At 38.3% G+C, this 25,998-nt stretch overlaps 1 protein-coding gene across 7 annotated transcripts in view; it reads left to right on the top strand.

The window, feature by feature from the left end:
- Positions 1-25,998, top strand: part of LOC136342209 (maternal protein pumilio-like) — an 86,182-nt gene that overhangs the window by 3,602 nt on the left and 56,582 nt on the right. For 2 of the 7 annotated variants that reach the window (XM_066287776.1, XM_066287778.1), the window contains exons 4-8: positions 3,538-3,579; positions 5,851-5,965; positions 7,778-8,177; positions 10,215-10,488; positions 10,551-10,673. In XM_066287776.1, coding sequence (XP_066143873.1) covers positions 3,538-3,579; positions 5,851-5,965; positions 7,778-8,177; positions 10,215-10,488; positions 10,551-10,673 — 954 coding nt within the window. Of the gene's footprint in view, positions 1-972; positions 1,203-1,578; positions 1,612-3,537; positions 3,580-5,089; positions 5,336-5,850; positions 5,966-7,777; positions 8,178-10,214; positions 10,489-10,550; positions 10,674-25,998 lie in introns of those variants that run through there. The other 5 variants (XM_066287777.1, XM_066287782.1, XM_066287779.1 and 2 more) reach the window with 5 other exon arrangements.

The following is a 25,998-nucleotide window of genomic DNA, read 5'->3' as shown; positions in this document are numbered from 1 at the left end:
TTTCTGCGGATGTTAGTGGATAATTTTGTGTTATCATTTAAAGTTTTAATAGTCTTCAGACAGGCATATCAAGTGAGTGATTGGCATACAATATGATGCATGTACAATTTCCATGTCCGCTTCGAATATCTATATTTTGTTTCGAAATTCCAACTTATTAAAAGTCCCGAGGTGCCCTAGAAACCATTGGATTAACTCCTGCATAAGGACTAAACAGAAACTGTAGCCGAATTTTACACGTGGACAAGGTTAGAATTATATCAAGTCTGAAATTTTAGTAGAGATTTCAAAATTAGCTTGTTAATGTCCGTGATCTACACGGGGCAACAAATAATTGATTTGTACGGTACCTTAAGATTTTAATAAATTGAAACAGCATATACCCGACATGCCAATAATTAAAAATTAGGAGTTTTGAAGAAGAGGAAAGAGGTTTTTCACATTATAGATTTTATTTTGTATCTATGAAGCTTAACTTAGAATTTCTAGAAATTTCCCTTTAGCTAAAATTGCCTAACGGGAAAGGTCTAATTTCTGCATATATGTTTTTGATTAATCTTATGAGTTTTCAATGCGAAGAAAAACCCACCATATTGGCAACACAGCTTTTTACCATTCCGAGGGCGACACCCGCACCGCATTGTCCTCCCCCTCACCTCACCTCTGGCCCTGCTTACCGGTCTATCGGTCGTGTGGACGTCGCCCAATGTTGCGGGCCTGCAACGTTGCCATTCGTTCTTGTTTACACTTAAGAAGTGCAACCTCAAAACAAGTCAGCAGCGCGTTTAATCGTCACTTCTATGTCTAATTAATTCTTTCTTAGCGTCATGATGTTGCGTATTGCAGTTGTCATGTCGTATAGATGGTGAGGGATATGCTGGGTTTGTCAAGGATATTTAAAAGCATTTGGCAACCGTGTCGTTGCGCGCGACCAATCGTCTCCGCCTCTTTGTCGCGTTAAGCCCTGTTCACGTTTCGTTTAGTCCGCGCTCGAACATCGCGTTTTGCGTGACTTTCCGTTGAACAAACCCGATGATAAAACTTAAAATAAGTGAGGCACTAAAACCCTACAGAGTGTGAGGACGAACCGGGTTTATGGTGTTATCATCAATGGTTTTTTGGGCGAGGCTTCACTCTAGAAGTTGATTGGATATTCACAGCGAAGTATGATCGACATGGGTCCCGATATGGTCAACGACTATGTAAGGACCTCTTTATTGTAGCAAGTCTCATATGGGTTCCAGTGGCACCTCCCAGGTTGAGGCAGGCCAAGCACATTGTTTATATTGAAAACATCTGTTTGTCTGTAACCTCAAGATAACACATAATTTGATAAGACAAGTTGGTGTGTTTATTTATATCAGCTTGGGTCAAACCGTCTTTGTTCTTGAAGCCACCATTGTGCAGCTGTCAATGTCACGATCTCTTCTTTCCCCCTCCCTTCCACCGCTTCACCACTATAAATATCATAACCACATTGTCTTAGACCAGTATACACTGCGGCAGTTTGGAAACGGCTAATCTCCGTGAAAAGGATAATCCGTCAACATCTCCCATTTTGCGACAAAAAGTAAGATTATCATGTCGTCATGAATGAAGCACATTGTAAAGGTATAATTAATTAATTTAGAGGGCGTGGTTTTGTTTGTTGTGGATCTGCGGTCTTGAAAAACACTTCTTTATCTTGATTGACGAGCTTCTTAGATTAATTTGTTACTGTTAAGCTTCGCTCGTCCCACCGTTCCTTAGTGTTTGTCCTAGTCAAATGTTGACCGGCATTATCGTTTTCTGCGAAACTATATTAGAAGCATAAATCATTCGTTTTCTGAGAAAACCCAGAGGCTCATAAAAATTCATTAATCTATGCAAACGAACAAATTTAAAACGAAAGGGTTTGATGAGTTCCTTCATAAAAGCTTCATTCAATTTATGTGGCCGAAGATGACGGAATTTGAATAATCCGTAAAGCACGAAACCAGTCAGGCGATATTTTTTTTCCAATAAATTGTAATGTGCTCTGGTTAGTGAACGCTCTGTTGAATATTGGGGTTTTTCGTTTAAATTAAATAACGTTCCTTGCGTGGATTTTCATTTTTTTTTGCTTAATTGTTCTTTGCAATGGGTCGATGCTCAGTAAATGCGTAAGATAGGAATTTGACGAAAAAACAGAAATGTAAGGAAACTGCGTTTCATGAAATTTTACGGTAATAAGCTTCCAAAACTTCCCCTTATGGTTGATTTTTAATGACAGAATTGGGGTATTTTGGAGTCTTTCCGCATCGCAGCGTTTGGAGCTTGAAGTCACCAACTGCTCTTTGTAATAAATTTGATTTGACAAGCAGTTATTAAGTTGGTCTTGCAAAAATTAAAAGTTTGAGCTTTCGGCAGGTAGAGAAAATAAAAAGAAACAGAACAGAATGGACACAAGTACTTTGAAATAAATTCGATGTAAATTATGGAAATTGAACGATGAATGGGTCTGAGCGTTATACGGAATGGTAAATTATCGGGTGAATGTAGCGTATTGTGACAAATGTGTGTTTCATCTCAATCTCTGATTTAATAAAAATCGATTAAACAAGTTTAAAGAAAACAAAAGCTTTTTCAATCATTATTTTTCAAGTTTTTATACAAAAAAGAATTTATAGAGTCGCCCAAGCTGTGCCCGTTTGTCTTCTCATTGCTTTTTATATCACTTGTTCTGGAACGTCCCCGTTGTTCATATTGATCAAAAGTCACGTTGTTCTTAATGTTATGGAATAATTAATAGGATTTATGCATTGTCTGCTAAGTTTGTTGATAGCAGTCCTAGAGTCTGTAATAATTATTGACAGCAAAGGTCAAGTAGGTGACTTGTTACACTATGACATTTGTTACGCACGAAATGGCAATAGGAGCCGAGTCTGGAAAATGCCAAGGAGTAATGTAACACCTAATAGACGTATATCATATATTACTTTATTTCATACTGTGATTGAATTTGCAAAGGATCTGTCTTCTGATTAAAAACATGCCATGTTTTTTGAAAATACGTTCAACGCAAGGTTGGTTGATATTTTTCGCTCTGATGCTGTCTAACACAATTAGGCTCCACTATGGTCACTCTTTTTAACTAAATATAATTTTTGATCTCTATCGAGCAAACAAAAATTCTATATAATTTAGATTCGAGATTATGAAAAATTGAATAAAATCGTCTCCATTGCTTTATTTAAAGACCTGCATGTTAGTGTCAAGGAACTCAAAACAGAGAGAGCATTCTAAACAAAACCGAATCCGCGGATTAGTATTTGCAGGAGCCCTCCTTGTCTGATATTCCCCATCAGCAGTTGGGGGACCTTGAACCAGCCGTCGACGTCGTCGGGTTCACTAAACCAGCAGCGCCATCGCTAGCGGCGGCCGGCTCATGGCCGACCTCTTCTCTTGGCCGGTTCGCGGCCCATACCTGACCACTAGTGTTTTTGCCAATTCTCTGCCGTGCGACCCACACCCGTTTGTTTTGGTTTTCGAAGGATTAATGCATTTTCTTCTTTCCAGGTTAGTCATACCGTGCCCAGGTCATATGAGGCGGCAAGCATGGTAAGAGTCTTTATTTTTATTTACTCAACTATTTGTTAAAGTGCCGGTTTTTGTCTATATTTGGACGTGCGCCAGGATAAAGTCATATGCATGGTGTGCATTCACCGACTTCCGGGTTTGTGCCATTTATTTACCGCTGTTTTTCCTAGGGAACGGATGGCGAGTTTCGTGAGGAATTAATGCTTAAGGCCAGGCTTAGTGAAGGGGTGCACTGAACCGCATTTTATCGGCCCACTTTTTGCTTTGAGTGCATATTAGTTTGTCAATTTGGGACTCTGCGCGCTGTCAGGAGGGCGTCGTCTTTACCCTCTGAAATCGATTTCCCTCACGCGGCGAGGTGTTTAACCTCCAATGCTTCGATACCTCCTTTTAAAAGATGTGGTCTGTCAAATGGCCAGACTAAAATACCGCACTTGGGTGAAGGTCGGACAGCACGAAAACATGGGAGCACTACGAATTCAATTGTCATCGACGCGACGAGGTCGTATCAATTGTCCGGCGTCTAAATGGGAAAGTGGGCGTATCGTCCTGACATTACTCCTAAATAGGTCGCTAACGGATAATCAAAACCGATTTCTGGTTATGTAGGTCAAGAGAAATGTGACAGTTTTGGCGATTATTCTCGTGTCGGTAGAGATTCGCATCACGGACTCATTTGAAATGGTGATTTTCAAATGAAGGTCTCTGTGACCTGATCTCATTGAGAAATCTTGAAGGAAATATCGAAAAATGTCTACAGAAAATTCACTGGTGTAAAACTTTTTCATGCACCTACTCGATTGGTCGACATGCAAGGGGGATGTATAAGCAAAAATAAATTCCCTTACGACCGCTGAACACCTTAAAGTTGTCGGTGTCACTCATGGTCAATAATCAGAAGTTTTCTGCCGGTCAATCTACTAGCCATTCCTTGAAACGATTATCCCTTCGAGCTTTTCTTTAAAACAATTATCCTCTCGAGCTTTTCTTTGAAGAACGAGAATTTTATTAACCCATTAAAGCTATAAATAAGGAGTCCCTGCAACCAAAGCGCTTAGATGCAACTAAGTTTACTACTCTCGAAATGCCGTCAGTGCTGGAATTTTGCAAATTAAATCACAACGTCCAGACAAAGAGCGAAGCCGAACAACTGACTGAAACGACGATCGAAGGTTAACATCTGAACGTGCCTTCAAAGCCGATAATATACGTCACCGAGAAATAAATGGGAACGAGGCCTTACTCCTAACGAATTTTAATAATGTGTAGCTCTTCCGCACTTAATACGGTCCTGATAGACATTTTATACCTGTTCACTGTTTTCAAATTTGTTTTGTTTGGTTTGACAGGGATGGGGTGTTGCCGGGTGGACCGTAAACTCCCAAAAGCGCACACCCAATAGTATAGTTTTTACGGTAGAACTTAAGCCGGCAACGTCGGGCTTGCAGTGAGCCAGCTGGCCTTACAGACCTGAAACCCTTGGAACTTTTGTTTTCTTTCGGGTGGCTCATGGAAAAACCGGTCTTCTTTATAATTTTATTCACTTATTCAGTCAATCTATCGGTGTTCTTCGGTCGCGTGTCCGATACTTCATTATTTTGGTTTCTGTAAATAGTGTAAAAAGATAGTTTTTGTGTTTGTATAGAATTAGATACTACTAAGACTGTGCAGTTGTGTATATACATTTCCCCGGATGTGTAATTAACTCGGGTGGCCATTTTGTCTCTCTTTAAGTGGAATAGATGAAGCGATTATTGAGAACCCAATGTCGGAGATGGTTAGTATTGGCTGCGTGCATAAAATGCATAATTTGTTTTGCACTGGGGAGTGAATAAAGTTGGAACTTTCGCTCGTCGCCATTCAGTTTGCTCGAAAATTTTAATGCGAAAACTTTCGGAAACTCCGGGTTGAATAATCGAACCAGACGCGGGAAAAGTTATTTAAGTGGAGTTCAAACTTCGAAAATCACGTGCAGAAACTTATTGTATGGGGGCATCAAAACACGCTAAAGGACTTTTGCATGCGATTAATGAAGGCGAAACAAAAATAACCTGGCGGTATTTTGTTGTGTTTATTTGTATGATCTACAACTAGTTCATTATGAACTCTTCGGGTAGGGAGAGGCCTAAGATCAAGATGTTTAAAATCGCATCCTTTATCTATTATTGCAATCGTCCTCCTTCAAAAATTTCTAAAAATCGGGGACTTTTAGGTTAGGTTTCTGTACAAATACAATATTACGCACAGAAAATTTCTCAGGTACTCCTACTGATTCATATGTTTATATTTTAGATTGCCCCATCAGCGAAGAAACTGTGGGGACTGGAAACGAAAGACGGCAAATCCCTGGCTTTGAATCATCTCAATCACGACGGAGTATGGCGGGACCCCACTTGGGCTGCCCCTGGTGAGTGTCTTTTGCGATATACCTGATAAACTTATTACTGTCCCTGCGTTATTTTATTTATATCAAATCCCGACAATCGAAAATAACCATGAAACACTTGAAATGAAACGGCAACGTAGCCGAAACCGCAGCAGGAATAAATTCGACGACTTCGCGACTGCAGCAACGACCTACGGCAAGACATTTCTCTCCCGCCGGGGCCCCAAAAAGTTGTCCCATCAACGTAAATTGAATTTTTCGTGCGCTAAAGGGCGACGATTCGATTTTCGGCCAGGTGGAACGTGAAATTAATTCGGGCAAGCTTTGGGGGTGATGATGTTTTTTGTAGGTTATGATTGTTGAGTCAGGTTCTGGCGATGGTTCAAATCGTGAAAAAAATCTGTCACTTGTCCAAAGGGTCTAATAGGAAGACCATCAAACACCCCGAAAGTATACTAGAATTCTAGTAAAAATGTGAATATTATATTGAATTGGTGCTGAAGTAGAAAGTGTTGACAATCCTGACCTTAGCACCTCCAGAGCGATTTAGGCCAACGCTTGCCCAGAATGATTGAGGGCTTTAGCTAATCAGACCATTGAGCATCTTGCTGGCACATACATGTTTAAATTCGGAGTTTACCGATAAATAATGGTTAATAATATTGAAATTAATAATTAATATGTTCTATGTGTATGTCTTGACAAGATAATTTGTCACAAATCAAAAATTAAAGGTCTCTTTTGCGTCATCGACTGTGAATGCCCTTTAGTTTGGCGCTCGGTTTCCCGACGCAACTTCGATATGGGGCGTGCCGGGCGTCGGCATCGTCGTCCGGACGACGCGTAGCGCCGGGACGCCCGTTTCCCAGGCGACCCTTGTCTGCTGCGTGCAGCGCTATTTTGTTTCGTCTGTTTTCCATTATTTTGTGGATGCTTCACATGGGTTTCATATCATAATTTGCTATCTTGCGCATTTTATTAGTTTCTATATTATTATGATCCTGTGCCTTGTAAACGCTTTCGCACAGGGAAATCTCATTCTTGCCGTGATTTGGAAGGCTGTTAAACCCAAAGGATTTTCGCTTTGATTGATTAACAGCGGTTGATTACTGATGGTTAACGATTAAGGGACGAGTAAAAGGCAGCTAGCCAAGAACATTTTCTTAGAAGTTTTTGGAGGTTGTTCAGAAAATCTTTGCCTGAAAAGGGCCGGGAACAAATTTCCACCTGCGGCAGTTAAATGGCGTACGCTGATAAATAATAAATAATATCGCGTGGGTTGAAAGCAAAAATGACGTCTTTGTTCATATAGGTGACGTGCTTTGCCGAGAAAGCTGTATAGGAGTGTAAAGAACAGAAGGCGGCGTTAAATTAACAGCGTGTCGAAACCCAGAAGAAAAATTTTGCCTGGTGAATTTGTTGCATTGTTAATCCGTACTATTAAATATGTTTTGTCTTCCAAAGTTCATTTATTACGTAAATGCAATATTTTTTTTGTAGTGTTGAATTTCCCGACTACATGTGTAAATGTCGAAAATCTCCCGAAAGTGTCCCATGTGCTCTTGCAATTTTAAAGTGCAATTTCCTAAAAAGATTATATAAAACTACAGAAATCTTGCGACAGTCCCGCAACAATGATAATGGTTTCAGTGAATTAGTAACGTACTTCCTTTCTGCGGTTAACTTCGTTATTATCTTTCGAAACTAGCCATTTTTGTGAAATTGGATAATTCCACTATTTTATAACTTATTAGATTGTTAATGGATGACATTCACCTTCAAACATTTTGTTACTATCAATGAAGTCAGTTTCTTACATGTAATGTTTTTTAGGAGATCATGCAGTAACAACGCCTCTGGCAATGGGAGGTCGTCGAGGCGTGTTTCCGGGGGCGGGTGGGGATCCCGGGGGTATTTTGTCCCCTAGGGGTTCCGACGGACCGGGAGGACTCGGTGTCAAGATGGTATTTAACTCATCGAACACAAATACCGTCCCGAAATTACAAAGGTTTTGGTCGAACCAGGTGGAATATGTGCTGGGAACCTCTCCCACGGGTGACAAGAGTGGGCAAACAGTACCCGGGGGATTGGAGCAACGAATGCGAGTCCTCCACCTTGATGATAAAGATCATCCCAAAGACAAGGGGTCCCAGCAAAGCCCCAAGGATGAGCAAGGTGTTAATGGCCAAGTAGTGCAACAGCAAGTAAATGGAGATGATGACAAAGGATTTAAGTAAGTGTATTCTTCTATTGAAGATTCTAGGGACCTACAAGATAATATAACCCCTTGTCCCACCATCAGTGTAGGTGCAAATTGTTTTAAACGGATGTCTAAAAATTTTTGTTAAGATTGAAAGTGGTGAAAGTGTTCAGTTATATTTTGTTTTTTTTTTTAAATGGAATATTTTTTTGAAAAAAAAAGCTATGGGATGTTTTTTTCATCCAAAAATCATGATAGTCTGATGCGGTCCTGTGTCGATTTCCGCAGATCCACCGGCTGCCTCCACTTGGTTCAAGGTCTCCCGTCTACCTTGGCTCGAGTCAATGACACGTGTGTGAGCCTATAGAGCGGCGTTGCCGCGTTTCGTTTGACGATATCCTTGCTCTGGTGTTAGATGTTCTTCGGATCAGTGTAAATCCTAAATGCTCGTTAGCAAAAATCGCGTCAGCTGGAACGTTGCTTTTGCACGAAAGTTCAACGTACCTTATGTTGACACCGTATTTGCTTTTTGAATTTTCGCCTTTTTGTTCGTTTGTTTCTATTGATTTTTAAATTTTCTTCATTGTAAATGATAATGTGTTATCATTAAAAAATCCTCGCAGTAGGCGGTGAACCGTGAACGAAGGGCGTTGATTAAGCCACTTACTATTTACAATGAAACATCTGACCGGAACAGTTAACAGACGAATTAATCCCAAACACGCCTCTAATATTTTAACGCCACTTAAAATTTTCTTCAAATGATCACCGTTTAGTCAGAGGTACTTTTGTGTAATCTTTTTGAGCACAATTTGAATATTAGGAATAATGGAATTTGGTAAATCGTTTTCGAAATGTAATAACTGACAACGTCGGTGCTGCGCGAGCTAGCAATTTTTCCCGTTTCCATGACAACCGTCTATCCTCCATACCCTTACGTAGCACGTGCGTTTTCGTTCAGAAGTTAATACCCACATCGCCATCTATAGTCAGTAGTCGGAAGAAGCTTTCGATCGATATTACAACGCTCGCTGTTTGTATTCGTTTGTTTGATATTTTCTATAATTGGAATGTAGATGGTGCCACGTGCCACGATCAGGGGTGAATTTATACTTTTAATACGTTGAGGAGTTTATTTCATAGTTTTTTTTTATTATTTACGTTTATACGGCTACTTTAATGTAAAACTTAGTATGGATATAGTTACTTCGGATTAGCTTACTAGTTCGTACTCCTATTGAAATAATTACTTATTCAAGACACCGAAAAAGCGTTTATTCAGATGGAAAAATTTCGCGTGCCTTATCAAATTTATATAGATACCGATGTCGGCCCCAGCTTTAGTACGATCTCGTTAATATTTAACTTGAAATAAATTAAGATAATTTGTGGAGGAAACCTCGGGTTTTCGACGAATGTTATGTCTTAGTTGCCAGTTGTGGAGTTCGGACGTACTGTTTAATATTCTTGGGCGGGCGTACTGTTTAATATTCTTGGGTAGAAAAGGGTCGGCTAATAGACCGATATATATCTGCAGCTGCTAGCGGTATATCTGTTCAATAAATGCGAACAAGGACAGCTAAAAGTTTAATTTTCTTGCACGATAATTAATGAAAACTTGATTATTCGCGTTACTACTGAGTCGTTTAGTATTTATTGTTTAATGTCATGTACATTTTTTACTTTCTGGTTCGTAGGGTACATTTTGCTGAGGGTTTTTAAAATTATGTTTATTAAATATTTTAATATTTAGTAATACTATAACTGATGTCGATAATCGGCCTCAAGGATAATATATTGGTCTATCATGAGATTCCAATTTTAGTTTTCATTTTTTTGACACCAAAAAAATTCAATTCATATTTTCATTGATTAATCAGTAGCAAAAGATTGGAAGTAATTTTGCATCCGCCAAAATATCAGGAAGAGACATATATTTGTTATCTTTTAAAATTATGTTTCATCTGTCCTAAAAGTTGAATTCTAAATTTTTTTAAAGTTTCATTTTGATTATTACATCGCTTAAAAATATTTTCTTTCAAATTAACGAAATTATTTTGTCCATTACAGTCGTACACCCGGTAGTCGCCAGCCCTCTCCGTCTGAAGAAGACCTCAACAAAAATGGATTGGTCACGGTGGGAGGCATTGGCGGACTGGATCCAGCAACTATGGGCCTGGTTCTTAAACAGCCGCCGCCCGTTGATGGGCCGGGTGGTCCTCTTCACCCTCACCAATTGCATCACCATCTACCTCAACACCATGCTCTTGGACCTCATTTGGGAGTTACGCTGGCTGAGAGTGTGAACCAGCAATTTGCAGAGCACTTTGCCGATTCTCAGCAGGTTTGTTACAATAATTATGGACTTTTTTTTTAAATTTTACTAACTTGCGGTCGTTGTTTCAGGCCGCTGGACAGGCGTACGATCAGTCACAGCATCAGCAATACGCGGCGGCGCAGCAGCAACACCAAGTTGACAATGCGGTTTTGCAACAGCAACAGCAACAGCAACACAATTTTGACGTTCAGGTAAGTACTAGATTATAACTTACTTTGTAAGATTAGGCAGCGCAATGTGCGCATTGTTCAAGATGTTTAAATACAAGGTTGCCTAATTGGAGAAGCTATTGTCACGATACAAGGAGCCATTCAGTTTTTTTCAAAATTTCTTCGTTTTACTTACTAAGTATTTTTATTGCTCTGAAAGTTTGGGTGAAGATATAATTTACATCTGATAAGTGTAGAAAGATGTCGGAATATTTTTCTGCAATATCAAAAATGGCGATCTTTCCTCGAATTTTGATGCCGCTTGATTTCGTAGGGCTTAAAATTGTTTGCGGAAGTAAAAGTAGCAATTTCTTCCTTTGTGCAAATAATTAATTTTATTTAAAAAAAAAATGTAAACAGAATCGTGGTCAAAAATGGCGTCCTTTCTATTCTGATTTCGGAACGTGACATATGCTCCTGTTCTATTTCCAGGATAACAGATAACCCTCTTAATGATAATGCGCATATAGTTGTTTTATACCTGTTTCCAAAGAGTAAATACATTTGCGTCATAGTCAATTGCTTTGATTTTGCTAATACAGATAACAAATCAAAGGTTTTGCGATCCAGTTAATCAAATAATTAATACACACCTAATTTACTATTACTAAATCAACATTGCCCTGCTGCCGTTGGATCGTAATCGTGCAGATACACAACTGATGTTGAATTGTGCCCCAGAAATTAGAGAGGAGAGTGGGAGATCGAGTCGATTTCAAAAATCAACTGACCCTTTCATGAAGAGAAATGTGAAATAAAATAACGCGTATTCGAAACCCATCAATTAACAGGATTTTGACAGGGTTCCTTGTTGTCCACGGTATTCATTTACATTTCGCTTCGCCCTTATCGGTAGATAAAATTTCGGATTTATTATTTATTTTTCCCGTCTTGACCTACACGAAGCCGACTCACTCGGTTGAAGCCAACCAATCTCTTGATTAATTAGAATGCCGCAGTCACGCCCTAATTTTTCTTTCTATCTACTTCGTCGAAATGTCTGGCTTCATGCCAGAATACGGTTATTATTTATACCACCCCCTTCCCAAATAGCACTCGTCTTTAACCCTTCGACCTTTCCAGGGTTTATTGCAAGACCCATTTTTCACTTGTATTTGTTTTGGTTTTCGGCCTTCTCGATTGACATTTGTTTAGGTTCGGTAATATCCACTTGACTTTGTTAATTAGCCACAGTTACTACATCAATTTCTATTTGTAATTAAATCGATTTTAATATGCACAAAAAACCGCTGCTGTGTGTGTTTTGGAAATACGATTCTCATGGGAAATTCTAGTGCGAACATGTGTTATCGTCGCTAACATGGCGACCACTTGTTGGGTCGCGATGATACTCAATCAACCAGAGCCGGAATTGGAGTGAAGAACGTTTTCAGTTATTGAGAGCATAATGACAGAAGCTTAAAAGTGAATGGTCATTTGTTAAAGCAAAACTCTTCTATATCGAAAATATACTAAATAAGGTAAAAATTGCTCTGAGTATGCGCTAGGTCACGAAAGGAGAAAGCGAGGCCTTTTCGGCGGTAAAACTAAAGACAAAAGCCGGCAAATTTCTGGCATACGTGCCCTCACATCGGCAATAAGAACGAATTTATAGCGTAGGTAATGTCTTAGGATTGTACCGTGGAAATGGGGAAGGCAATTCCACGGAAATTCCTCGAAGTGCGCTGCAAGGAATATTAATTCCCCTTTTAAAGTACTTTTAAACCGATTCACAGCATTATTTGGCAATCCACAACAACAACGATACTCCCCAATGTATGGATCGACATGGAACAGTGATGCCTTAATAATTGGGGTACATTGACGGCGACTGCCGATAATACGGCAATTTGGCCACTGTTTGTTTATTAATATTTTGGCTGCTGCGAGCGCACAATACAGGGAATGTAAGTGCAAGAATATGAAAACGATTACTGAATCAAATGCTCTAAAAAGCTCTTTTCGGAAATTATGAGCTGGAACGGATTGATTCTTATCAGTCGATTTTCAACCAAACTGATTTCTCTCCGATGGCAGTCAACTAATTCGATTGGTTGAAAATCAGCTGATAGAAAACAATTCGATGTTGGTTTTTATTTTCGAACATTCATAAGTTAGAAAAAAACCTATAATTCTAGTCAGACGTAGTTGAGCCCGTAAAACAATGTTGTTGTCATTATTGTTAGTACAAAAAATCGCTTTATTGGTTTTATTGATTTGAACAGTAAGTGATTATTAAAAAAACATCGTTGCCTTCGGTGAACCGTCAACGTAGGACGTTGATTCATTTTACTATTTAGTATTTGCCAACAAATATCTGATTAACAGATCAATTGATCCGAGACATGCCTCTGATATAAGGACGCCTAGTTTAGGTCTTTTTTTAAACAATCACCCTTTAGAGTGTTCGGTCTCTAATTTCTCTCACGAATGTAAAAAGCATGCTGGCTGCATTCGAGACTGAATTAAAATCAAAACGACGATATACTTTATAATAATAATTATTTTCGAATAGTTTCCCCGGGTCCTTCTCCTGCTGCATATTAAAAATGGGTTCCCTGACCCTGCTTTTGCTGCAGTGTAATGACTAGCAAAGCCGTTGCTAAAAATATCTTTAGTTGTTTTGGGTGCCTGTTCAGACCAACTACAAATATATAATATGGAAAAATATTATGATATACAATGCAATTTGTTCAATGTTTTTTCTGCTATCCTTTTCCCAAATAATATTTATTTCGAGACAATCACAAAAGTTCCTGAAGTGTATATAGAAGTTGTTCGATAAACGTTATTTTCCTTGTATTACGGCGTTCGACACAAATGTCCTTGATTTGAAAAATGTACTCTATTTTGCTAGAACAAACATATTTTTCATTGCAAGTTGGTAAATTCTAATTAGTCTATCGTAAGTTGAAGATAGTTTCCTTTAAATTCATAGTATCCATTACCGCTTTTAATGGAAACGATCGATATTTATGAACATGCCCTTAAGTTATTAACCCGATAAAAGGGTTTGACGTATGAAAGCTTTTAAGTGTCATAAAAACATATATTTTTTGTGTAGATTAGTATGCTAATTATTATGTTAGTAACGAACTATAAGCTTGGCTTAAAACGTTCATTTAAAAATCTACGTTTTAATGGGCATATAACTCAACTAATTTTTAAGGGTTATCTTCTAGACAGTTTCTTAAAACTTCCAAGACTCTTGTAAGTTTGTGGCTCAGTTCAATAATACACATCAATTTTATTGGGACCTTCGATAAAAACTGTCGAAGAGGTTTTGTGATTCCCGAAACAACTATGTTTCTAATTGACATACTTTAACCGAAACTGTAGTTTCATCAATGTTTTGTGTATGCACAGCGGATTCCCTAGTGACACCAACAGTTTTAATTAGCGGAAATTGAAACTTAAGGGTGGAGGGAACTCCGTTACCCCTTCCAGGGGGTCACACGCTAGCTCGCGTGCCTCTGGGCGCGACTTGACGTGCCTAATACAAGTGGGGAGTGCCTCATACTATCCGGGATTATATTCAGTTTTATGATTATGCCAATTCCACTAACTTACGCTAAAATAGTGCAGTTTTTGCCACTAACGTTGAGCAAAAAATAAAAGTGTGGCGGCCATTAACATGATAGATGGACCTTCAAAAAGAGTATATTGTACCAAGGCACGTCATGTGACCTCTCGGCTTATGAAAAATGTCGCTTACTGAGATTGTCCGGTAGTGACTTGCGAAACGGGGCTTTTTAGCACTTTTCCGGGTCAGTCCTGGCCTAACAATAATAGAGCAGAAAATGCCTTTATAAGGGCCTTATTGAGCTTCCCTCTATTTGCCATGTTTTCAGGACCATCACCTTGTCCAGGCTAGATTCGATGAGATTCGAAGGATCATTTATCAATTTTAGATCCGCGATAGTTGCATTTTTTTTTTATAATAAGTTTACTCATTATTACTCATAAGTTTGTTGAACTGACGTATTAACGCGTTCCTCTTGGCTGATTTTAACAATCCGAAACGGTGCCTCTAAGTCCATTGTCTTCTCGCGTGAACTTTCAAGGTTGAGATCCATGTTCAAACAATGACGTGAAATTTTTATTTGCGAGCATTACAACCGAATTGTCTCTGGCCGATCCTATATTTGAGCACCCCTTCCCGTGGGGAGTACAAGTGGGAACGGGGGGTGTCGGATTCAAATTTCTTTTTTGCCGGACGTCGCCCTGTCCGGCCGCGATGCCGCACCTTCCTTTGATAAATGGCTTTCCTGACGTCGGAAAACATCCACCTTTTCGTATTTATAGTCGCCATTTTGAGGGTGTGTTGCTGCGCTAAATTAGGGTTGTTTGGGGAATTAATGGGCGGTCACACTAATAAACTTTCTGCCATACTTTCTGGTCTTCGACCTTCTAATTGGGCCATTGTTTCGATGTTTTCACACGATACACTTTCCGAGTCATGGTTAAGGCTGCCGCCGCTGTTTTCTCACGTTTTCCGCTTAATATTCTTTTTATTAAATCCGTGAACTGCTTTTTGTATTTCTCATCGCCGAGGCAATCGTTTTAATTCTTGTTAGATTGGCAAGGAAAATTCCCAACGTGCTTAACTAGGGATTTTATCGGGTTTTAAAGTAAAGAACAGATGGTTTTACCATAGATTTTCCCATATTCTCATAACATTTCAATAAAATAAAATATAGAACTGGATCGAGTTATTTTTTTGGCTCTGCGGCGCCGCCGGCTGTCGCCCTTCTTCGAAATGTTATTGCTCCACCAAGGCATGGCGTGCGGCAGTAAAGAGCCTTTTTTCCTGTGAATTGAGCGAATCAAATGGTTTATTTAGGCACGCGAACATCGCAAATGCATTGTAAGTTCGAAATGAACCCTGAATCTGGGATTTCTCTCCGAACAAAATTGAAAATTTGCTGCAACAATGATGCAACTAAAAATGCGCTTTTTTTTTAGATCTACAATATTACCTTCGTTGCCACTAGGAAATATTATGCATTTTTTTTTCCTTTTCATAATATTGCATTATTTAAGTAAATACTCTGATGAAGCTCTAGACTCGAATGGAATACGTTATTGACACTAAAAATTTTAATCAATCGTCCCCAAATCGAATTTTTTGGACTTTTCCACTGTTGCAGCCTGTGAACGACATTAATACGAGTGTAACTAGCAAAGTTTCATTAAGATTTTAATCAAAATTAATTCTGCATCTATTCGTTAGGTGTGCCATCGTTCATAGGCTTTAACTTAATAACGTGCTCAAGGAGAAACGCACTCCTGTGCACTTAAGTGCCATGCTTGAAAACGCTTTAACACGCTCTCATAACGACGTTTTGCAAAAACAACAATACCTAATTGAATAATCTCGTTAAATTCGTCAAGATTCGCTCTCACTTAATCCTACATTATTTGAGTTTTCCATGCTTGGAATTATTGAACCAAATAAAAAAATCGAGAAATTGCGATTCCACATGAACTCTGAAATGTAATGCATGTCTAATGAGAGTGGCGAGCGAAAGGCTCAAAATGGGATTCAGTCCGATTATCCTGCTCTCGCAGAGGCTCTTACAGAGTAATGTTGTTATTTAAACTTTTATTTCCCCGTGCGCCATTATGTCAAAAAATTAGTTTTGCTTGGATCGCCGGATGTTTTGGTTGGACCGAAGAGCAATAAACTTGTGGTTATTCTGGGCGAGTGTAAAGTGAGTATCACTGAAACAATTGCCCCGACCGTTTTGTTGAAATGTAAGTTTTAACACTTGTTTCTGCTGTTTTGTTGCCACTCGACATCCGTCATTTCCAAAACGTTTTCAATGAGCGATAAATTTGTCAGATTCTATTTAACTTCATACGTACAGCGGGCAATGTTTGTTCAGCTGCCAACCCTTCGAAACCCTATCGAAAATAAATAGGTACAATTATTTATTCGCCACAGTATAATATGTTATAATCTGGTGGTTTTATTTGTACGAAAATTGATATTCGCAGGACAAGCTCATAATGTATTTTTTTGTCAGTTTACCCGTCGAACTAGGTAATATTGGCTTTTCATTAACGGGGTTCCGGTTTTTTTCGCGTTTTGGATTACCTATTGTATTAATTGAATTGACATTTCCACGGCTCCAAATTTGCATCCATTTCGTATAGATACGGTTTTTTATTCAGCTTTTGTTTCAGCATTTCAATGGCATTTTCAATATATTATCATCTGTCACAGAATTTTGCTAATCCATTTACCAGTCATATTTTACGAGATTTTATCATTAAAAAAATGTTTCGTTGTTTATTATTCTTTTAACGCAATGACCAACGGCTAGGTGGCAAGTGTCGACGTGAAAATATAGAAATTTCGCAAAATTGACCTTACCCGACGATCAAGTTTTGCGCAAAAAAAGTCGCCTTATTCAAACAAGGCGCCTCCCATTTTGATAATAAAAAAAATCATTATTCCTTCGTCTTGTTCGGGATTAAATAAATTACTTCTCGCCTTTTCACCCTTTAGGTTCAATTTCACGACGGTACTGAAACGATTTAATAACAAGCGATCTCCAACACTTTCATTAGCGTTATTGCCAATCTCCTAATCCACTGGTCCATTGTCTTAAATATGGACACGTCACATCTGGATCAAACGGATATTTACGGCTTTGATATGATGAAATCATTTCGCCAAAATAACTTCTTGCGATATTTATGGCGATCCATAATTTGAGTGTAACGAGTAGATCCGACTTTAAAGTTTTAAGACGTTATTACGTCATAATCGGGAGCAATTCATTACCGGCCTGCCGGAACAGTTATGAAAGCAATCGAGGAGCAATGAAGCGAGTCTACATCGGTTGTTAAACGGGGATTCTGCACCTTTTTTTTTGTCTTTTTAACTCTGGAACGAAAAGGTGATTTTGTGCGCTGCAAATTAAATCGTTCTTCTTTCATCGAAGGTTTTAAATTTAGCTTCACTGTTTAAGTAGTTAATGATTCTCAGTTGCCGTTGCTCCTAATTATTATTTTCATAATAAATTTAGTATTCAATTTTTAACTTTCCCTGACCTATTGCTGGTAACAACAAAGAGTTAAAATAATCGAAAAACAATCAACCGTTACATATTCGGAGTGAAATCAACAGGAGTTTCAAAACTGTCGTTTTTATTGCAGTGTCTCAAACCGCGAATCTAACAAACAACGTTTTTTGAACGGGGCTTTTCCTTGCTTCACTCTTGATTTGCTGTTTCTTTGCCAATTCGACTCCAGTGGCGTTGTGGGTCAATTTCGACTTCCTCGAGGAAAGTGTGTTTAAATTGTGTATTATAAAAGACATTTCAAGCGCCTCCCCAAAAACGCGACCTGCATTTTCGACCTCCAGTTGGGACATAAGTAGAGAATTGCTTGTAATGTGAAGTTCCAAACAACGTTCCTTGATTCACTCTTTAGCCGGGCAGAGAAATTTGACATTTATTTTAAAACCTTTATGCTTCTTAATGCTTTCTTTCGGCTTCGTGATTTCGAATCAAAACGCGGTATCATTTGAGGATCACGTACCTAAGCTCTTTGAAGGAGCGAGGGAACAAAATATGACCAAGTAAGAATCTGTGACACCTGAAACGGAATTAATGAAGTAACTGTTAACGTTGCTCATCATAAAAAAAAATATGCGCATTTTCTTGTTGTTACCCCACAATCTATATTAAGAATCCACGAAATCTGAATTCCTCGACCTTTTCGCGTTGCAATCGACGGAAAAAAGTTATAATGTAGTTAACCCGTATATTGATGTCAGTAATTAATGCATTTATTTGTTAAATAACGACAAACGTTAATTGATCTTTTCTAAATGTTATTATTGATTTAGTGAAAATGTGTATACTATAATGCATTTTCTATGAAAACTCCATTCGAGATCCGGCTTTTATCCATTTCTATAGATTTTCTTGTTGTAATTACACTTTTTTATTCTATCCCTGTAGTGCTTCTATACAGGAAATGTGGGCAATATCCCGGAAATGAAAAGTTCTCGTCAAAAGAATGTACTTGTGTTTATAAATTGATTTTCAAAAATCTACCCCTGCGAAAATACAGCTCTTCAAAGTGTGACGGTGAAAGTGGTATTTTCTAAATAACTTTTCTTCCTGTTGATGAAATTTAATAAATTGTATGTCACCTGTGAACACTACCAATGTTGATGGGACAAGCCCAATATGTTTTTTGCATCTTTGGGGAAGCTACCCTCAACTTAACTTTATCCCTAAACTTTTAAGGTCTTGATTTTTTTTACCGTTTTGTGGTTTATTAAAATTTCGGCGAACCTAAGAAAAAACAAGGTACTCTTGATTGATGTACAGGGTGTCCACGCGAAGAGTCCCACTCCTCCGTCTAACTTTTTAATATATTGAAATAGAAAATATTTTCTTTTTTAACAAAAAGTAGTTGAAAGTTCATGTAGTTTTCCAGGATTGTCAGCAGTTTTATATGGGCTGTTTAATAAACGTGTGCAAACCCAATATTGCATTTTTTGAACAATTAAGCTTTTTTTGTTAAAAAAATTTCTATTTAAACCTATTAAAAAGTTTGGGGGAGGGGGGGGGGATTTTCACGCGAACTCCCTGTACATAAATCGAACCATTTTCTAGAAAAACATCATTTTGTCACAAGGAATATTTTACAAAAATCAAATTTTGCAAAGTTATGAAGAAGTTGAGAAACAAAGTTTAATTTTCACGATGATTACACATGACTACCATTAACTCTGGCATCTTCTTGACCTCGACCTATGGAAGACTGTTATATTCTCCATAATACCTGAACATTATTTCTTATTTAATGACAATGAAAAAAATATTCTTCCAAATAATTATTTTTTAGTCTACCGGAGTAGCATATATTAAACTTTTCAAATGTCCCCACAAGTGAAAATCCAAGGGATTTAGATTAGGAGAACAAGGCGGCCAAGCAACAGAACCTCCACGACCTATCCACCCGTTCGGAAAAACTTTATTTAAATATCTCCGCACTTCAACACTGAAATGTGGAGAACCATCATACATGAACCACCTATTGTCATGAGTTCCAACATAAGCTTCCTCTAATAAAGCGGGTAGTGAATTTTGAAGAAATGCAAATAATGTAGTTCGTCCAACCGCATTGGCAATAGGAATAGACCAAGTAGAAATAGTTTTGAAAACAATTTAGAGACAAAAATTTTGTTTATTTTGGAATCTAGGTGATAGGTGAGTAAAAATACTCGCAAAATTCCATTACTTTTGTAAAATACGCCTTTTGACAAAATTGTGTTTTTTTTTTGCAAACGGTTCGGTTTATGTCTACCAAGAGTACCTATTTTTTTTCTTAGGTGCGCCGGAAATCTATTGAACTACATAATGGTAAAAAAAACACAAGACCTTTAAATTTTAGAGGTAAAGAAGTTGAAGGTACCCTCTTTTAAGAGGCAAAAAAAATGTTAGGGCTTATCTTATTGACATCGGTAGTATACACAGGTGATCCAAAATTAATTAAATTTTGAAGAACTATATTTCCGCAGGGATAAGTTTTTGAAAACCAATTTATAAGCATAATGCAATCTTTTGGCGAGAACCTCTAATATCCGGGATTTTGCCTCTACATTTATGACTGCAGAAGGTTCAAAATTTAAGGTACCTTTTACCTTTCTTTACTATTCAAATTAAGCTGCATTCGAAATATTTGAGCTGCGTTCCAATCCCAAAGTCTGGAGCAGCTACCTCCCGGAGGTCCGTGGTTTTCTTTTAATTTTTATTTCCAATATGTTTATGTCAGTGACAAACGGCCCTGATTGCGTCTATCATGGTGGAATTCGGGGGTTGAGGTGTTAAAAAATTCAGTGTACATTTGCGGAAAGAAGAGAGTTTTGGACGTGAAAGTTGGCGTAGGCCCTGCGCCGGCCAATCAGAAAAGCGCAGCTTTGGCAGCAGGAACCGTAAGCTCCTGCTCCGGCTTTCAGTTCGGTTCAGTTGCGCGCAGTCCGGCAGCGTCGTTCGTTTGTACCTCCTCACAATCTTCACCAGTTCGTGATAGTCGTCGTTGAAATACGAGCAGGAATATTTCCGAAAATTAATTATGTGAACTAAACCCCCTTCGGAGTTTGCAGGAGTGAGGATTATAGTGTACTCGATACTAGACATCCATGGAACGCTCCTGTACTAAGGTCCTTTGGGACCGTTTGGAAGTGTAGTTAATGCAAAAGGCACAATTTGGATAGAGTTCTGTTCATATTTTGTTTTGTTTTGTTGTATTCAGTTATCGTAAGGATTCTATCAAATGTCGCTACCCCGATTCGTTTTTTCTCTTAATAAAATCAAAAGGTGCGTAAGCTCAAACATAACGTATTAAAGCTGACACATTTGCATTAGTTAGAGGAAGTGTTTCTCGTTCTTAGAACACCGTTATGGTCAAACGTGGAACGACACCATCATGCGTTTCTTTTCTGTTCGGTTATTGAACTCTATCACGCAATTCGTTGGTATTTTGTGTAAAAGTCGCAATAATATTGTTTGTGTATTGTGAAAGTTACTGTTTGACATCGGTTCGTCCCTCGAAGGGGCAAACTAACCCTCTATTATAGCCTTCAATTAAGTTGCTCCGTAGGGGATGTTACAGGAGCAATTCTCACCCAAGAACGGAGTTGATAGGATCGAATTAAATCGTAAAGAGCGCTGTTAGAATAAGTAATTTGTACTAAGGAGTTGTTGGATAAGGTTCTGATTGTCTCACCAAAAAAAAACGCAAAAGATTTTGCAGTAAACAGAGATGTCACACAATTTGCTGCCAAAATATGATAAATGATTTGGTTAGTCGAAGATTTTTTCAGACTTCTGATGTATCCAAAAATAAGGTACATAACTGATGTGAGCTTAATTGCAAGTTACAGGTTATTCTAGGAGGCTTGCCACAGATTCAAACATCAACTTCGCAAATCAAATAAATGAGATATCCATGCAATTACTCGGTTTGTGTTTCTGATGCTTTTTGTTTGAAAATCACATCAATCACTGTTAAGAAGTAACTGATCCGCACACCTACAGAACATATGAGTCACTACTTACGCTCAGTACTTAGCGATCTCTTGAGAAAGCTGAGTCAAATCAAAGAAAATAAAAATTTCGATGCTCAACATTGAACATCGATCAAATAGACAATTCCTGCAAATTGCTTCGATGTGGCAGTGACTAAAAACACAAAACTACTGAATCGTCAAAAATTTGCGTATTGCAGTCTAACGTGACCACCAAACTGAGGTTTGGCCTATATCGACGCACGATGGATACGAAATGATTTCGGTGAATATCATTAAATTATAAATTATTAGAGTCCTTTGATTTGTATTTAGTAGGAGTAATATGTTTCAGTTACCGTTCAAATGAACGTATATCAAGCACATTAGTCGTAACATGTAGAAACACTATACTTCTCAGTATCTTAGTTCAGAAAGTGGCCCTCAGTTCATCTCAGGAGGGCGCAAAAGATTTGTTTTAAACTAGACTTGTAAAACTGATTCTTAAAACGCAACTTTTCTCTCAAGTTCGTCGATTTTGCATCTTCAGTTGCGCTTCAAATGTGGTAGATATCGAGATTTCCAATCTTGTGTTTCAATAACCTTTCAATGAGTATTAATCGAAATTGGCAGCGGCGAAATTGAATGCTCGTGAGCTCCAGCGTTTAACACTTTCGTAGGGTTTAAACGTGGGCAGAACAATAAACCGATTGTTGAGTCACTAGCCCGTTTAAGAGAATTTACATAGCGTACCGCGTTTTACCTACATTGCTACTGTTGGTCAATATTCTTCAAAACCTTTTTGGCGAATGGCCAAAGAGAAGGAATAATAAATACTACTTTAAATTTGAATAATTGTTTTCCCTTAAAACGACGTCTGTTAACTCAATAGAAAAATCTAATTGAGTACGCTTGAGAATCTCCATCAGTTTGTCTCTAATTGGGGCTACAGGAGCCGCCTTCACTTTTACCCAAATTACCTTTTTGCAACGGAAGAATTCTCTTTAGGCAGAAATTGAATTATTTTTAACTCGGTCAGTAAAAATGGGAAGCTTAATCTCCCTCGACAGTGAAAATGACGTAAGGGTGGTGTCCATTAACTGCCTTGGCCCTTCCGCACTGCCGTTTCCTCGCAATTTACATTCAAATAATATTGTTGAGCACTCTGTCAGGCATTCATTGTCTGCCATATTCGCGTTGCCCTTGTCTTGGCCAGTCACTGTTTGAAATTCAAATGAGCCTGTCTTCCGGTTAAGCTCGGTCTACACGTAATCACTAATCCATGACCACATAAGATTCGAAAACGGACAGATGTTTAGTGTGGACGTTTGGAAGCTTGTTTCGGATTTTTCATCTACAACAACATGAATTCGCTCTTGCAACGCGTCCGACAAGTGTTATTAAATTCGGGAAATGCAAAACCCATTTGGGAGGTTGCATTATTCCCTTAGGATACGAGGCCTGATTGGCACAGAAAATCGAGTTTGCAGCCTCCAGTAATAACATTGAATACTAGTAGAGGGATAGCGATTGGTAATTGATTTTGTTTAGCGCCTCAAAGGTGCATTAAATTTCTAGAAGGGACAAATAAGAGGATCGTCCATCAAGTACTGCCACCCTTAAATTCGAAGCCATTATGATGAAATCGTGGATATGCCGCAAAAGTTTCCCTGCGGATTAGTTCTGGGCCCTCGCTTTTGTAGCCGTTAGCTTCTCGTTTTCGGCAGGATGCTTATGGCCGCTTTTTCCCCGGTTCCGACCAACTTTTCAGGTCAAATTTTTTTAATATGGTTTCAAGAAATTCGACAAACTAAAGTTCGGAAAACAAAACGTTCTATTTATAGGGCCCATCTAGATGATTCCGATATCTTTATAACCCACTTGTGCGAGCTTATTTGTTTTCGAGTTCGAAACGTCGTCCGGGTCCCGGTGAAAGTCTCACGGACCTCAAAATCGCTGATACCACCATGAAAAGGTAACAAAAGCTCTTTAATGTCCACCGTGGGCGGCGCCACGAGTGGTTATTAAGTTACCAAATGATCTGCTGTTATTGATATAACTGAGCTTAAGCAGATCGTTTCAAGCCTGACAAAGCAATTAAACAAATAAAAACTTAATTAAACGTTGCAGAAGTTACGCGAAGGTCGTCGTTTTTTCTGTGCCAGAATTGCTTTCATGTGTGCCTTTATGAACCTCGGAAAATGTGTCAGCTTTGGTAGAGAGTTATCGTAATAATTCTGTTAGACAGACGTGCCTTGAATAATTCAAAAGGAAAAATATCTGTGAAATTACGTAGTTACTTCAGTTAGACAGCGTCCTGGTTGGTTTGCGTTACAAAATTTAAGGATAAGACATACAGGACGTTCGGAAAACGCGCGCAAACACTTTGGGGAGGCGATTTCTTAAGTTAAAATAAGATGATTCTTCATCTTGCGCTACAGAGTGTTAAAATGTCGCGTTTTTCCGCCACAATCGCTTCAGATTTTGAGATATCAAGTTGATATTTTGTAAACGTGCTACTATTGTCCCGAACCTTTTTTTTTGTAAAAAAAACTGCGTTTCTAAATTTATCCCCAAGTTCTGTGCGTATTTCATACACTGAGTTATTCAGTTTCGGCGGTCATCTTTGGGATCTCGGTCACGATAAGAGATGTGAGGTCGGTTAAATGGGGGCAAAGTAGCACAATTTGGAGCTCAATAAATAAAATGCCTTCTCAAATTTGAAAAATTCCAATTACTTCCAGAGATATTGGCAAAACGCCGAAATTTTCAAAAAAGTTACTTTTCGTTACGGAGATTATTTGAAGGTATTATAAAAAACGAGTGACTCATCATAATTGCCAGTTTTTCTCTCCCACAAAGTCGTAATAACATATTTTAAATCCGAAGTTTAGATTTCCTACATCCATCATCGGCTTTGTTTTTTCGCATGGGTGCCATCTTGGATTTTTACATTTTGAAATTCAGTTTTTCTCTCTGGTTACGGCAATGTATAATATGTTAAAGTTCAGTTATTCAATTCGATCGAAGTATTAAAAAAAATTGATTTTTCTAGGAGTGCTTTGCAAAATTTGATTTTAACGAAATAATACACACAAATGTCTTCTGAAATTTATTCGCTTAAAAATTAACTTAAAAAATTTAAATAAATAAAAATTTGGGGAAATGACACTTCAACAATCTCGAATAACCGAACGAAAACATGCTGATTAACGATGCAAACATATCAATTATGTTTGTGTCATTGAGAGTGTCCCAAGTACCCCTAGCAAAATCTTTTTTTTTATATATACTTTGATCATACTGAACTATTGAATTTTAACATGTAATACATCGTCGTAATCAAGAAAAAAAAAACTGAATTTAAAAATGTAAAAATCCAAGTTGCCGCCCATAAGGAAAAACTAAGTTGGTGGCTGGAGGAAATCGAAACGTCAGATTTCAAATATGATATCGTCACTTTGTAGGAGAGAAAAAGTGGCAATTATGATGTGCCATTCGTTTTTAATTATCTATTCAAATAATCTCAGTAAAGAAAAACGTTTTTTGAGCATTTCGTTTTTTCACGGACATCTCCGAAAGTAATCGGAATTTTTGACATTTCGATAAAATATTTTATTGAGTTACAAATTGTGCAATCTTGCCCCGATTTAGTCGACCTCGTACCTCTGATGGTTACTGAGACCTCAGTGATGAGTGTCGAATCTGAACAACCCGGTATGGAATTTTAGAGAAAAGACCGCTTTATCACATTTGTTCCCAAGATGAAGGCAGGGAATTTTCTCATTTGGGATCGCGGAGTTCCTCAGGTTTGGGCCGCCTGGTACGGAGACGCTCCTGGAGCAATTCATTAACTATCAAGGCTGCTAATTAACTTATCGGTAATGGCGCAATATAATTTTGCCTGAATTGCAACCGGGATCCACGTGTTCGTGATAATCTATACTAAACGTATTGTTTTTCTTCTCCTCGATTATGCAGTGATCTCCAGGAACTGTTTTACCCTAGAAGGGTACGGGCAATTATGTGTGAGCATCCGTGCGAGAGCACCATAACGAGAATGTTTTTTTCCTCTTTTTATGTGTTTATTATGCCGCTTCCCTCCCGCTTCCTAATTGCTCTGTTTCGCATTTGAAATGCTGAAATTGTCGCTTAAGAGCTTTTTTTAATTCCGAACCCTTTGCGAATATTATTTGCCCGGGCAATAGCTTCCGCTCACAATGCCCTATGTTGCACGCTTTCAGCCCTATTATTAAATTTAAAGCCAACTTG

Source organism: Euwallacea fornicatus, chromosome 11 (assembly GCF_040115645.1).
Source record: "Euwallacea fornicatus isolate EFF26 chromosome 11, ASM4011564v1, whole genome shotgun sequence".
In the NCBI taxonomy this organism is placed as follows: domain Eukaryota; kingdom Metazoa; phylum Arthropoda; class Insecta; order Coleoptera; family Curculionidae; genus Euwallacea; species Euwallacea fornicatus.
The sequence above is the reverse complement of the archived record's forward strand: the minus strand, read 5'-3'. Positions and strand labels throughout refer to the sequence as shown.